The sequence below is a fragment of the Camellia sinensis genome, chromosome 15 (assembly GCF_055761805.1).
Source record: "Camellia sinensis isolate YWXY chromosome 15, ASM5576180v1, whole genome shotgun sequence".
Lineage (NCBI taxonomy): Eukaryota > Viridiplantae > Streptophyta > Magnoliopsida > Ericales > Theaceae > Camellia > Camellia sinensis.
This window is the reverse complement of record NC_138975.1, coordinates 119,690,596-119,704,787: the sequence shown is the minus strand read 5'-3', so window position 1 is coordinate 119,704,787 and position 14,192 is coordinate 119,690,596. Positions and strand designations below refer to the sequence as shown.

The 14,192-nt window shown below is 38.8% G+C and overlaps 1 protein-coding gene across 1 annotated transcript in view; it reads right to left on the bottom strand.

Moving 5' to 3' along the window:
- Positions 1-1,095: 1,095 nt before the first annotated feature.
- The window catches only part of LOC114309017 (SNF2 domain-containing protein / helicase domain-containing protein / HNH endonuclease domain-containing protein), a 41,530-nt gene continuing 28,433 nt past the window's right edge, over positions 1,096-14,192 (bottom strand). Inside the window, exons 18-24 of the mRNA XM_028254718.2 lie at positions 13,754-14,062; positions 13,399-13,586; positions 13,207-13,309; positions 12,934-13,079; positions 11,390-11,469; positions 10,828-11,003; positions 1,096-1,566 (exon numbers count right to left, since the gene is read on the bottom strand). Of these exons, the coding sequence (XP_028110519.2) occupies positions 1,444-1,566; positions 10,828-11,003; positions 11,390-11,469; positions 12,934-13,079; positions 13,207-13,309; positions 13,399-13,586; positions 13,754-14,062 (1,125 nt within the window). The 3' untranslated portion in view covers positions 1,096-1,443. The remainder of the gene's footprint in view (positions 1,567-10,827; positions 11,004-11,389; positions 11,470-12,933; positions 13,080-13,206; positions 13,310-13,398; positions 13,587-13,753; positions 14,063-14,192) is intronic.

The following is a 14,192-nucleotide window of genomic DNA, read 5'->3' as shown; positions in this document are numbered from 1 at the left end:
GCATTTTGAGGAGGCAGGGTATGTCATAGTTTGTTTGTTTGTTTATTTGGGTTTTTTTTTTCTGTGCTGAAAATGTATACTTCATTGCTAGAAAACATATACATGATTGATTACAGAGCATTCATAGAGAGCATAAGAAGACATCAGTTACTACATGTAAGACCCTACCATACATGTGCTACACAACAGAGTCCCTGCAATTGTAATTGCATTTTAGCAGCCTACTTTTCGTTTTTTTATTTTGGTAGCGCAGTTATATTAAAAATAAAAGTAAACATTATACGAAACAAGAAAAAGAAAAAACAACAAAGCTTCAAGGGCAAAAAAAGAAATCCAACATAAACAACAAATTTCAAAAGCTGCCAAAAAAGTTATTGGAAAACCATCAATTTTTTCACAGATGTAATTTTAAAAAAAAATACGAGTTCTTGGAAAATTATCAATTTTTTCACAGATGTAATTTGAAAAAAACGAGATCTATATAAAAATAAAATCCAAACTTGCCGTCAGTCATTCTTAGACTGTTGTCCGACACCGTTGCCTTCATTAAACTTCAGTCACGGCTTAGAGCGCTGCACAACACCGTTGCCTTCTTTGAACTTCGGTCACTAGCAAAAACAAACAATGGATAAACTTCGATCACCGCCCTAAATAAACAATGGATAATTTTCATTTCATTTTGCTCCGTTGAGGAATAAGGGAAGAGAACTGATGCCAATGATTCACTTTGCTCCATCGAGAAAAAAGTTGCATTTCATTTTTGTTGCACCGTCTCAATGAAGGATCGAAAAATGACTTTATTCTTGACTAATCAAGATCAGTATTTACCAGTTACCTATAAATTTGGATAGAAATTTAAGAAGGAAAAAGAAAATAGAAAAGAAAAAAAAAATTCATTTCATTTATATTTCATTTACATTTGCCTCACTTTGTTCTTTTTTTCTTGTCAAATCCTCTACCTAAAAATCCATAATCCATGCACTATCTAAAAGTACTCAAGTGTGTTTTTATGCTATGGGTGTGCCAATCTTCAAGCAAGCACGCGCGCGCACGCACACACATATACAGAGAGAGAGAGCTAAACAAACTTCAAAATTTTTAAAAATACATGATTGAAACCCTAATTTCAAGAATTGGGATACATTACAATATAATCTTGAATTCCTTAGGCAAATGCTTGTTATAAACAATGCATTCTTGAAAGAAGAAAAAAAGATGCAGCTATTCATACAACATAAAATAATATTTTTTTTTTGGGTGCTGAATTTCCTAACCTCCTTTTTCTAATTGCAGAATCTCTGAGCACAAACTTCTGGATTACAAAATACAATTACTCCTTCAGTATTTTAAGAATTGCCTAATACAAAACAAGAACTGGGGAGATTACCCAGACAATGCAGATTCTGCTTTAAGATGCTTCATCACTGTCGATTACCTAGATTCTCAAGCATTAGCCGACTCATCATGCTTGTCAGTTCTGGTTACACCATTTATTGCTCCAGAGTATGCACTCCCAGGAACCTTGATCAAAAGCTCTTCATCTGTGTTCTCCAGACAACCTTCGTCCTGAAAATAATAGCACAAATCCAACAGTAGTTAACACAAGTCCAAAATTACAAGAATAACACGGTTCAACTGAAAAAAAAAACAGGATATGACATGGTAATTCGAAGATATTCAGCAAGAGATCCGTACATGGGGTGCTCAGAATGTACAATCTTTTTAAACTTACACAAAATCCATAAATAAATAGAGGGAGCAAAAGGAAAAATATGGTTTTGTTTTTACTAGAAAAGTACAGTATTTCCTTTTTTCCTTCTCGAGAATCAGACTCATGACTATCTTGTTAGATGGATAAACTTTGTCCAGCAAACTTTCAACTGAAACCATCCAGCAGTATGCAAGATTGTGTACACAAGCTCAGGTTCCAAGATGAAGAATGTGTAAAGGCTGTTAGCTCCAACTCCATGCATGCAGAGGAGAGAGTCAAGGAAGAATGGCGTACGAAGACTTCCACCTCAAGAGAAGGAGGTCTGAGCTGGGCAGCTCTCCCTTCTCTTCACGTTGTTGCCATTGTTGACACACCCTCACCATTAAAGAATGTAGAAATTGTGTGGATTTGTCTCTTCTCTCTCTCTCTCTCTCTCATCTTTGTGTATAAATAGAGGCGAGAGGGAGAGAATGTATTGAATCATAAATTTGAGAGAGAGAGCTGTGAGTTGAGTGAGTCTTTCTCCTCCTTTTGTTTTTGTTTTGCTCTGGTTTAGTGAAACTCTCATTTCTGTCCATGAACGTAGGCATTGCGCCGAACCACGTAAATATTTGTCTCATTTGTGTGTGATTGTTTGTTGTTTACTTTCTGGGTGTCCATGATCCTAACAAAGTCGTATCAAAGCCGCATTGGTCGTTTTTCGAAAAAACACAGTGTTCTCACAAATTGCGCAGAATTCAACGTGGTCAAAATCCACTTTTCATCACACCAGATTAAAGTACTCAACGCGACGAGTACAGAGGTGAAAACTGCATCGAAAAAGAAGCCTGGATGAAGCCTCACGCCCCGTCACGCCATGACCACGTGCCGCAATGCGCTACACGAGCCGCACGCGTCTTCTCCATTCTTCCAGGCGCTGATGTCATCCCACTGCTGTTTGTTGATGTCACAACGATGGCAGTTGACGTCGCTTGAGCCGTAGCTGTGAGCCAAGCCTCCAAGCCGTTGACCAAGCTGCCAAGCCGCGTTGACCAAGCCGCCAAGCCAAATCGAAGCCGTTGACCAGCCGCTAACCAAACCGCGCTACCAGCCGCTAACATCATCCTGATGCCAGCCGAACTAGAGGAATTATTTGGTGCTTCTCGGGCGCTCCAGAATTCACTAGTCTGAACCGTTGAACTGTTTTGGCTAGATCTAAGCCATTTGAGGTCCAATTTGGATGATCCAATAGTGCTTTCCAACTATTTGGAATATTCCGGACACATCCGTACGGTCAGATTTTGTAAATAAGCTTTCAAAAAAAATTTATTTTTATTTTGGCAATCCAAAGTGCTTTTCCGACTAATTTGATCAGTCCAGACTCAATGGCGAAGTCTGATGGAAGAATTAACATCGACTTCAGGTTCCATGATAAAGCTGAATACTTCCAACTATGCCATTTGGAAGCCTAGAATGGAAGATGTCATGTACTGCCGAGATTTGTTTGACCCTATTGAGCTTCATAGAGTCAAACCAGCAACGAAAAACGACGAAGGCTGGAAGCGGAAGAATCGAAAGACCATTGGCCAGATTAGACAATGGATCGATCATAATGTCTTCCACCATATCGCCCAGGAGACTGATGCCTATGCTCTCCAGACGAAGTTAGAAGACATGTGCCAGTCGAAGACTCCTCGGAACAAAGCCCTCCTAATGAGAAGACTTGTGAATGATGCATCATGGAAAGTATGGGTTTATTTCGTAAAGACCAAAGCTGAAGTGTTCCAGCATTTTCAAACATTCCATGCTATGGTGGAAAGGGAGACCGGAAAGAAAGTGTCTCCGAATAGACAATGGAGGCAAGTACATGTCAAAGGAGTTTGAAACCTACTGTGCTACTTACGGCATTCAACATGAGAAGACTATTCCTAGAACCCCACAACATAATGGTGTAGCCGAAAGAATGAACCGGACCATTGTGGAGAAGGTCAAATGTATGCTCAAAATGACAAAGTTGCACAAAGCTATTTTGGGGAGAAGTTGTTCGTGTTGCCAGCTATCTGATTAACAGATCACCATTCGTTCCACTGAATTTTCAGATTCTAGAAGTATGATTTGGAAGGGAGATTTCTTACTCTCACTTGAGAGTGTTTGGGTGCAAAGTATTTGCACATGTATCCAAAGAGCACAGACAGAAACTGGATGATAAAGCCACTCCATGCATCTTTATTGGCTATGGAGATGAAGAATTTAAATACAGATTGTGGGATCCGAAAAACAAGGTCATTCGAAACCGAGAGGTGATATTTCAATAAGGCTAGACCTTAGAAGACTTTGGGCAACTAGCCAAACCTAAAGATGATGATTTTTCAGAAATTATTCCCAATCCTACACCATCACATCATGCCACTGATGAAGAAAAGCTACTGCAGCATGCAGCCAATGATATAGAGTTGTAGGATGGATTTCCAAAAGAAGAAGATCCAAAAGCAGAGGGTGTTGAGCAGGGAGAGCCACAACCCCCTCTACCAAAGACTGTTGGTCCACAGTTACAAAGATCAACAAGAGAGTCTAAGCCGTCATCAAAATACCCTACTTTTGAGTATATTTTGCTTACTGATGAGGGGGAGCCAGAAAGTTTTCAAGAAGCTCAAAATCATAAGGAGAAGAGTAGCTGGCAGCAAGCTATGCAAGAGGAGATGCAGTCCTTGCAGAAGAATTAGACTTATGATTTGGTAAAACTTCGCCAAGGTCGAAAAGCACTGAAGAACAAATGGATGTTCAAGTTGAAGAAAGATGGCAGCGGAAAGCTAGTCAAGTATAAGGCCTAATTGGTTGTCAAAGGTTTTGAGCAGAAGAAATGTATTGATTTTGATGAAATATTCTCGCCAGTTATGAAAATGACATCCATTCGAGTAGTTTAGCGACCAGTTTGAATTTGGAACTTGAACAGATGAATGTGAAGACGTCATTTCTTCATGGTGATCTGAAGGAAGAAATTTAAATGGAGCAGCCTAAAGGTTTTGAAGTCAAAGGGAAAGAAAATTTAGTCTGTAGATTGGAGAAGAGTCTCTATGGCCTCAAACAAGCATCGAGACAGTGGTACAAGAAGTTTGACTCATTTATGGTGGGTCATGAGTACAAGAGAACTGTTGCAGACCAATGTGTTGTCAGGAAATTTCCCAGTGAAAACTTCATCATACTCCTGCTCTATGTTGATGACATGCTGATCGTTGGACATGATGCCACAGCAATCAGATCACTAAAGAAGGAGTTATCACAGTCTTTTGACATGAAGGAGCTAGGCCCTACACAGCAAATTTTGGGCATGAAAATTATGCGTGACAGGAAAGCCAAGAAATTGTGACTGTAACAGGAGAAGTACGTTGAACGGGTGATTGAGAAGTTCAACATGAAAGATGCCAAGCCAGTCAGTACTCCGGTGGCTAATCATTTCAAGCTGAGCAAGAGTTATTGTCCCTCCTCTACCAAGGAAAGAGAAAAGATGGAGACTATTCCCTACTCATCCGCCGTAGGGAGTTTAATGTATGCAATGGTGTCCACCCGACCAGATATTGCTCATGTTGTTGGAGTAGTAAGCATATTCCTTTCTAATACAGGAAAAGAGCATTGGGAAGCAGTCAAGTGGATTCTGAGGTACCTCAAGGGTACGGCAAAAATGTGTTTGTGCTTTAGAGTTGGAAGGCTATACTAATTCAGATATGACAGGCAATCTTGATGGTAGGAAATCTACATCAGGATTTATGTTCACTTTCGCAAGGAAAGCTGTGTCTTGGCTATCCAAGCTGCAGAAGTGTGTTGCTTTATGCTAAAATTCAATGTATAAAAAGAAATAGAGAATTGTATATTGATTGATGTATGTTATATATTACAAATGGTGAGGGGCTCCTTATATAGGAGATGTAGTGGAGTAGGTGGTAGTAGGTGGTAGTGGTAGGTGTGTAGTAGGTGGTAGTAGGTGGTGGTAGGTGTAGTAGGTGGAGTAGGTGATGGTAGGTTTTAATAGCCCTCCGCAAACTCAAGGGGGATAGGAACTAACCAACTTGAGTTTGGAGAGAGTAACAAAACAAGAAAATAATCTGAAAAATAAAAAATGGATAGGAGACACTGTATGGTCGTGCCAGACCGTTGTAGAAGACTGTATGGTTATGGCAGACCGATGTAGAAGACACTGGCTCGTGTTGGACCGATGTAGAAGACAGTTTATGAGGTCATGTCGGACCGTTGTAGCAGACAATGTTGTGACAGTTGTTGTGACAGTTTACGGAGTCTTGCTGGACCCTTGTAGAAACTAACCGGAATCAATGTCGGGACAGTTTACAGAATCTTGTCGGACCCATAAAGCAGCTAACCGGAATCAATGTCGGGACAGTTTACAGAGTCTTGTCGGACAGTTTACAGAGTCTTGTCGGACCCATGAAGGAGCTAACCGGAATTAATGTCGGGACAGTTTACAGAGTCTTGTCGGACCCATGAAGGAGCTAACCGGAATCAATGTCGGGACAGTTTACAGAGTCTTGTCGGACCCTTGGAAAAGCTAACCGAAATCAAATGTCGGGACAGTTTATGGGGTCATATCGGACCGTTGTAAAAGTCGCATCCTCAAAAGGTGTGCCCAATCTTTCAAAAGGCGTGCCATCAAAAGGCGCGCCCATGTTGTCGTCTAGCGCCGAACGGCGCATGATGCGCGTGTCTGCCTCTTCATCATGGTCTTTATAAACCGAAGCGGAGGCTGAGGCTTGGAAGCATAACAAACCAATTGAAACCTCTTCGTTCTCTGAGAGCTTGTCGCTAAGAGCTGCAAATCTGTAAACACTCTGTAACCAACCCTTCTCTGAAACACTCAGCAACCCATAGCATGGCCTCGTCTTCCCGTTCAGCTACCCAGAATATGGCCTCTTCGTCCCGTGGTCTGCTCACTCTCTTTCCCGACCTCAACGAGTCAACAAGAGAGATAACTGGTGCGATGGCCAGTGAACCTCAACCAAGCGCCTCTGGTTTTGCTCCGTTGAACTTTCCGATGCGGTCGGTGGAGCAAAAAATGGCGGTGCAAACTGATATTGAGGCCAATCAGTATACTTTGAAGTCATGTGTGGAGACCATGACGGCGGTCACAAACCTGTCGTACCGGCTGCAGAGTAGGACAAATGAGGTGCAGCAGTTAAACGCCCAACTGGCTCTGCTCCAACGCATGTATAAGGATGCGCGAGCAAAGATAAGTGTGCCAAAGGCGAAAAATAAGGAGCTGAAGCGGAAGGCCACTGTGATGTTCCGATTTGGAGGTCCGCCATATGCTGCAGTGGAGGAGCAGGGAGTAGTGATCATGCCCAGTGGAGTGGGAAACACGGAGGCAACACCGTCAAGGAACGCTCAGGACGGAGGCAAGAAGAAGAGACCGGCAGCAGAGTAGAGAAGAAAAATCCCGCCTGTGGATGTGGTGCGTTTGTTTGTGTTTTTTTTTTGTTTTTGATGTAAAATGGTGAACGGGATGAATCCCTGAGAGGAATAAAATATGGTGTGCAAATCTTTATCACACGGATTTGTGAAAAACAGCAATGCTGTTTGGAAATTTTATTTTATTTTATTTATTTTTTTTTGTGTGAAAAATAAGGGAATCAAATAAAAAAAAATATGGAGATCATAGTTGTCAAATCGGGATTCGTATCGTGAATCGAAATGGCCTCGTACCGAATCGCGAATCGAATCGAATCGTGAATCGTAAAGATTCGGTCACTTTTTCTAAATTACTTAAAAACATATATCTACACATTTAAATGTTAAATATATCTTATGAATATAAAATATTTAGACTTAAATCAACAAAAAATGTTTTTTTGAATGATAATCACGTAATTTAATAGGTAAGAAGTTAACAAAGGTTCCTATATAAAATCACCATCTTATCTTTTTTTTTTTTTAGATATTTTTTATCAACCATTCTTAATAAAGATAATAACCAAATAGACAAACTATTAATTTTTAAAGTAACAATAGTTAACAACAATATTGATATTTGGACAATAAACATATATACTTTTTTAAGTAAGAGTGAGCAAATAATAAAAAAGAATTATTTATGATATTTTATTTTAAAGCCTAAAACATTTTAAAAGGTATAACTGACCTCATACATATAATATTCAATTTAATAAAATAGTAATAGATAATTCATAGTGTAACTTTAATGTTAAATATCTTTAGAAGATATATTACAATTTTTTGAAGGGGAAAAAAATAAGAAGAAAGGTTAAAAATATGTTAGGCTTGACTGAATCTGATTGGATCCTATAAAAAATTCCATGATTACTAAAATAACAAAAAATCATATATATATATGTTGGTTATTTTGGTATTAAATGCTATTAGAAGTTGTATTATGTCATTTTCACTAAAAAGATGGAAAAAAATGAGTCGAAAATATGTCGAACACAATAATTTTAAAAATTGCATGAATCGTAAAAAGTGAATCGAATCGTGAATCGATTGTGAATCATGCGATTCACTAGAGATTCACTTCCAAAATAGATTCACTCATAGATTCGTATCGATTTTGCAAAAATTGCGTATCGAATCCCGAATTGAATCGCGAATCGTAAGATTCTGATAACAGAGATGGAGATGGTGATGAAATGAGAATAATGAATAAAAATAATAAAGGATGGAGTGGGGAATAGGCCGAATCGAGAGCACCAATTAAGTTTTATAATAAAAAAATAAAGTTTAGGCGGTGGATGGGTGTGATTAAAAAAGAAAAGGAAGGAGAGAGAAAGAGCCCCTGTGATTTGCCGTCACCATCACGTGGCAACCCTTTTGCCGAGATGGACATACAAACCCTTCCTGTAACCCTGTCCAACCATACTTCCTTGTTGCCATCGCCGAAAGGGAAGGGGCGAGATCGAGTCAGAACTCGGAGCCGATCCAAAGTTTAGTGTAGATTCATTCCCGAAGAAGCAAAGTCTGAAGAAGGCGATGGTGATCTCTGCGACGACAAATAATGAATCACAAACTGTTGCGACGAAACTCGCAGTTCAAATCGAAGTTGAGTTCGTGAAATGCGACTGTTGTGGATTAACAGAGAAGTGTACGCTCGCGTATATCGATCGAATTCGCGAGCGATATCAGGGGAAATGGATCTGCGGACTCTGTGCCGAGGCTGTGAAAGACGAAATTGTGAGATCTGAGAGGTTGATCAGTACTGAAGAAGCTTTAACTCAGCATATCAATTTCTGCAAGAAGTTCAACTTGGCCGGACCACCGCCGAATCCAACGGTTCATTTGATTTCGGCGATGAGACAGATTCTCAGGCGAAGTTTGGATTCTCTGAGGTCGTCGAGGTCAATGCCTAGTAGTCCGATGAATAACGCCGGAGGGATCGATCTAACGGAGCTGAGTCGATCTGAAAGCTGTATTGCTACTCTCTTCCGCCGGAGTTTTGGTCGAAGAAGAAGCCGGAGACTGAGCTCCAACGCCGTCTTCAGCAGTGGCGGCGTGGGATTCAAGTCAGTCAGATCTTGAATTCAGCGGAGGCCAAAGCTCCGATTCCTGGACCATCCCAGCTCAATTTGACAGTTCTAATGGCGAAACAGGGCAGTAAATCGTTCGCAGATCTATTGAAATCCTCAGGAGCCGAATCCAACATTCAATGAAAATCTCGATGGTGGGTTAACTGTGTTCTGCCCGAGTGACTCTATTCTCAATTCATTCATGCCCAAGTACAAGAACTTGACAGCGGTGGTCGGAATATTCGCCGGCGATGAGAACGGAGCGGGATGGGTTTTATGTCTAGTGTTTGTGTTTGTGCTTGGACAGCAACTGGGGAGGAAGCACATGCAGAGTGATCAAGGTGAAGAAACAAAGAAAGAAGAGTTTCTGGTATGTGTTTGTGGTATGTGTTGAAAAACTCCAGCGGGCAGCTAAAGCAAGGTTGCCGGCCGGCTGCCCGCAGGAAAGAAAGGAGTATAGGTCTAAATCTTATAGCTCTGATACCATGCTAAAATTCAATGTATAAAAAGAAATAGAGAATTGTATATTGATTGATGTATGTTATGTATTACAAATGGTGAGGGGCTCCTTATATAAGAGATGTAGTGGAGTAGGTGGTAGTAGGTGGTAGTGGTAGGTGTGCAGTAGGTGGTAGTAGGTGGTGGTAGGTGTAGTAGGTGGAGTAGGTGATAGTAGGTTTTAACACTTTATCCACAACCGAGGCAAAGTATATTGCCGCAGCGGAAACTGGGAAAGAGATGTTGTGGTTGAAGCAGTTTCTCCAAGAGTTGGGATTAAAGTAAGAAAAATTCACGATACATTGTGATAGCCAGAGTACCATAGACTTGAGCAAGAATTCAATGTACCATTCTCGCACAAAGCATATTGATGTTCGGTATCATTGGATATGCAAAGTGATGGAAAAGCAATTATTAGAACTGATCAAGATCCACACAGATAAGAATCTAGCTGACATGCTTACAAAGGTGGTGTCAAGAGACAAACTTGAAATTTGCAAAGATATTGCAGGGATGGACTTCAAGTGAGAAGTCAGTCATACATGTGGGTATGGAGTGAGAGAATTGTTAGCTCCAACTCCATGCATGCAGAGGAGAGAGTCAAGGAAGAATGGCATAGGAAGACTTCCACCTCAAGAGAAGGAGGTATGAGCTGGGCAACTCTCCCTTCTCTTTACGTTGTTGCCATTGTTGACACTCACCCTCACCATTAAAGAATGTAGAAATTGTGTGGGTTTGTTTCCTCTCTCTCTCTCTCTCATCTTTATGTATAAACAAAGACGAGAGGGAGAGGATGTATCGTATTAGAAATTTGAGAGAGAGAGTTGTGAGTTGAGTGAGTCTTTCTCCTCTTGTTTTTGTTTTGCTCTGGTTTAGTGAAACTCTCATTTCTGTCCGTGGACGTAGGCATTGGGCCGAACAACGTAAATATTTGCATCTTATTTGTGTGTGTGATTGTTTGTTGTTTACATTCTGGGTGTCCATGATCCTAACAAAGGCTAATCCATCATCTTTTCTGAAGCAGTAGTCCGACAATAACGTGTAAAAGCAGTATTTCTATATCATTCAACATAACCAACCACTGAATTCCATTTGCTTTCTGGAAAAACGTAGTACCTTTAGATTAGAATCAGTTTGGTCTGTTTTTTGAATATTTTTTAGGCCATTCATGATGGCTTTAAGTTGTTTCTTGGCCTTCGCCCTTGCTGAACGTCGTTGAGCACATTGTGCAGCAGTAACATCAGCATGGCATACCACACAAAGGGTCCTCATGTTCTCTAGCCTGCATTCACCTGCAAAAAAAATAAATAAAATAAGGAATTGAGAATATATATCAAATTTGAAGTTTGAGAAAATTTACTATCATTAGGAGGATAAATAGAGGGGGAATTCTGTTTTTAAACCTCACAAGGCAACATCAATAAGAAAAACAATAGTAGTTATTTTTAGATCGAGAAACTAGATTATGAGCATGTTATCAGCAATAAATTCAGTGAAGTGTAGGTAACAAGTGAAATTCCAGTCTCAAATCCAAAAATACAGAAACATCTGTCAAGAGGAATTAACAACCCATAGTGACTCGTTAAAGATTGAATTGAAAGGCAGAATCTGATATTGAAAAGCAAAAAGAGTTTAAAAAATAAAAAATTGAACAAACAATTACAAGTTCACAACACACCTCCCCCTTGATAGACAGGTACAATGTGGTCAGCATGCCATGCATTGCCCTCAGTTGGATCTCGTACAAGCTTTTCAAGTCTGAAAAATATCAGAAATAATTGTCACACAATTCAGCACGATTAAGATACGAAGAAGATGAAACACAAATAAATTTTAAACTAAGATTTTCTTTTCTTGCCATTGTACTCCTTTTAACATATTAACAAAATCATACACAGGAAACAAAACCTTTGGTGTCTGCTTTAATGCATGACCTTATGGTCATGTTTGATTCACAAGACTAATAGTGAAGTATTAATAATCCTATAAAATTAGTGTAGTATTCACTATCCAATTGGATTAATATCCATTGGATTAATAATCCCACCCCTACCCTATTACTAATAATCCTACAAATTTGTTGGATTAATTATCCATTGGATTAATAATCCTAAATCAAAATATTAAAACAAACATAGGATAATTGGGCCCACGGATTAATAATCCTAATCCTATGCTCTAATCCACCCAATCAAACATGCCCTATATGTCTTACTACACATATGAAAGTAAGAAAATATTTCTAATTTACAAACACTAATCGAGGAGTATTTCTAATTTGCAAACACTAATTGAGGAGTGTCAGATGTTTATAGAGAATACATACCCAACACTAGCATATGTCAATAGGAGTTTCCATGATATGTAGTCCCCCAGAAATTATAATGAAAGGTACATCAAGATGAAAATTATTCTTTTAACATAATAAATAAATAAAGGGCGAATTACGCTAATAGTCCCTATAGTTTGGGACTTATGTCACTTTAGTCTCTAACTCATCAATTATGACACATTTGACCTTGAAGTTTGAATCTTTTTCTAAATAAGGACAATTGAAGATACCATTACTTAATTTCAAGGGCAAAATCGTACGACAACTTTGATATCATTATTAAACCAATCCATTAAATCAAAAAATCCAAAACTAAAAATATTTCATATATTAAATATGTCGATTACACATTAAAATCCTAACAACCACCCATTACATGATTATCATCCAAACACATAATAAAAATTAATTTAGTAAAAAAAATAAATAAATAAATGTCTAAAAGATTTATCAATGTTTCATAATTTTATCTTGGTTCGTAGAAATAATTTTTTTTAAATTTAAAAATATTTTGTTCACATTTATTTTTGTCAAATTAGTTTATATTTTATCAAATTGACAATTTCACCCTTAAAATTAAGCAATGGTATCTTCAATTGTCCTTATTTGGAACAAGATTCAAAATTCAAAAGTATCACAATTGCAAAGTCATGGACCAAAGTGACGCGAGTCCCAAACTATAGGGACTAGTATTGTAATTCGTCCATAAATAAATGTATTCTAATAAAACACAAAGCAATTATCATGTAGAAACAGAAGAACAACCATTAATTTCAACATGCAAACGAAGACATGTAGGAAGTAATTTCAACCATTAGTTGTCTGATACTGCTGCAATCGAAAATATAAAGCAAATAATCTATCATGATAGAAAAGATTTATGAACTCACAATTTCTTACGCCTGGCCAACTTTGGTGCCGCCTTCTCAATGTATTTCTGCCGCTTTGCATAGGATAAAGGCTTTATGTGCTCCACAAGTTTATGGCAGTTTAATTGGCAATTTGTGCAAATGCCCTGTTCAATTTGGAAAAGCTCCTGGAAAACTCGGGCAGTTATAATACATGTAAATTGACACTTCATCATGCATAAAAAACTTCCAAATATAAAGGGGAGAGAGAGAGAGAGACTCAAAGGGTACAGGGGACATAGTTCAAGGTCTAACCTGACGGAGGAATCTCTGACTAGTTCTTAAGCGATATTCTTCATAGCAAATCAAATTACAGAAAAGATCCTCAAGATAGTCAGGTGTCTTGGCATTTTTGCTCCTGAAAGTTTAGGATTAATACCAAACCAAGAGTATTAGGCTTCATGTCATAAAATCTGTAATTGCAAACAAGCCTTTAGGGAGACTTACTTGCACGGAATTTGACAAAGTTTGCAGAGTGGTTCACCAGTGACAGTCCAACCCTGAGTGTATTCTTTCTCCTTTTTATCACAACCACCACGGAGATGGACCTTCTTCCACACAGCATTTGATGGTAACAGATGAGTTATCTCATTCAAAGGTGTAGTACGTCTCTTGCTTTTCCCCCTCAATAATCCCTGTTGTAGCAATTCCATCAATTGTTACCAAACTATACTATTCACAGAATACAAGAAAATATATTTACAAACTAGAATGAGTTCAGAATACATATACAAGGTTCATACAAGCAGATTGATGGTGTAATGCACAGAATCGGTGAAACTGAGAGTTCTTGCAGACATACCCCACTATCATGGTTAAGGCTTTCCTTCAAATAGCACAACTCAATAGATAAAGGAAGTTGTAGAGGCTTGACAAGCAACCTGTTTCGTTGAATGGGCCGGAGATTTTTCCATTCATTAATAAACGCCAGAAGAGCATGCCTATATGCTGGATTATCCTTGATAGTTAAGTGAGGTGTTTTGTTATTGTTAGCAGGAAGATTTGGTGAATCAAGTTCCTCAGGTCGGAAATTTTCAGAAAGTGGTCTTGGTCTTGAATCTATCCCTGGAATACAACAGTATAAGTGGATCCGTCCAGTATATTGGCTCACCTGAAAAGCAGGCAAAAAATATCTATTTATAAAAATATTTGCCTCCATATGTTCTGCTGCAGCTAGAAGAAATGAAAGTAGAATTAATTTTTCAAGCAACCTAAATAATTTTCCGAAAGGAGCATGTTAT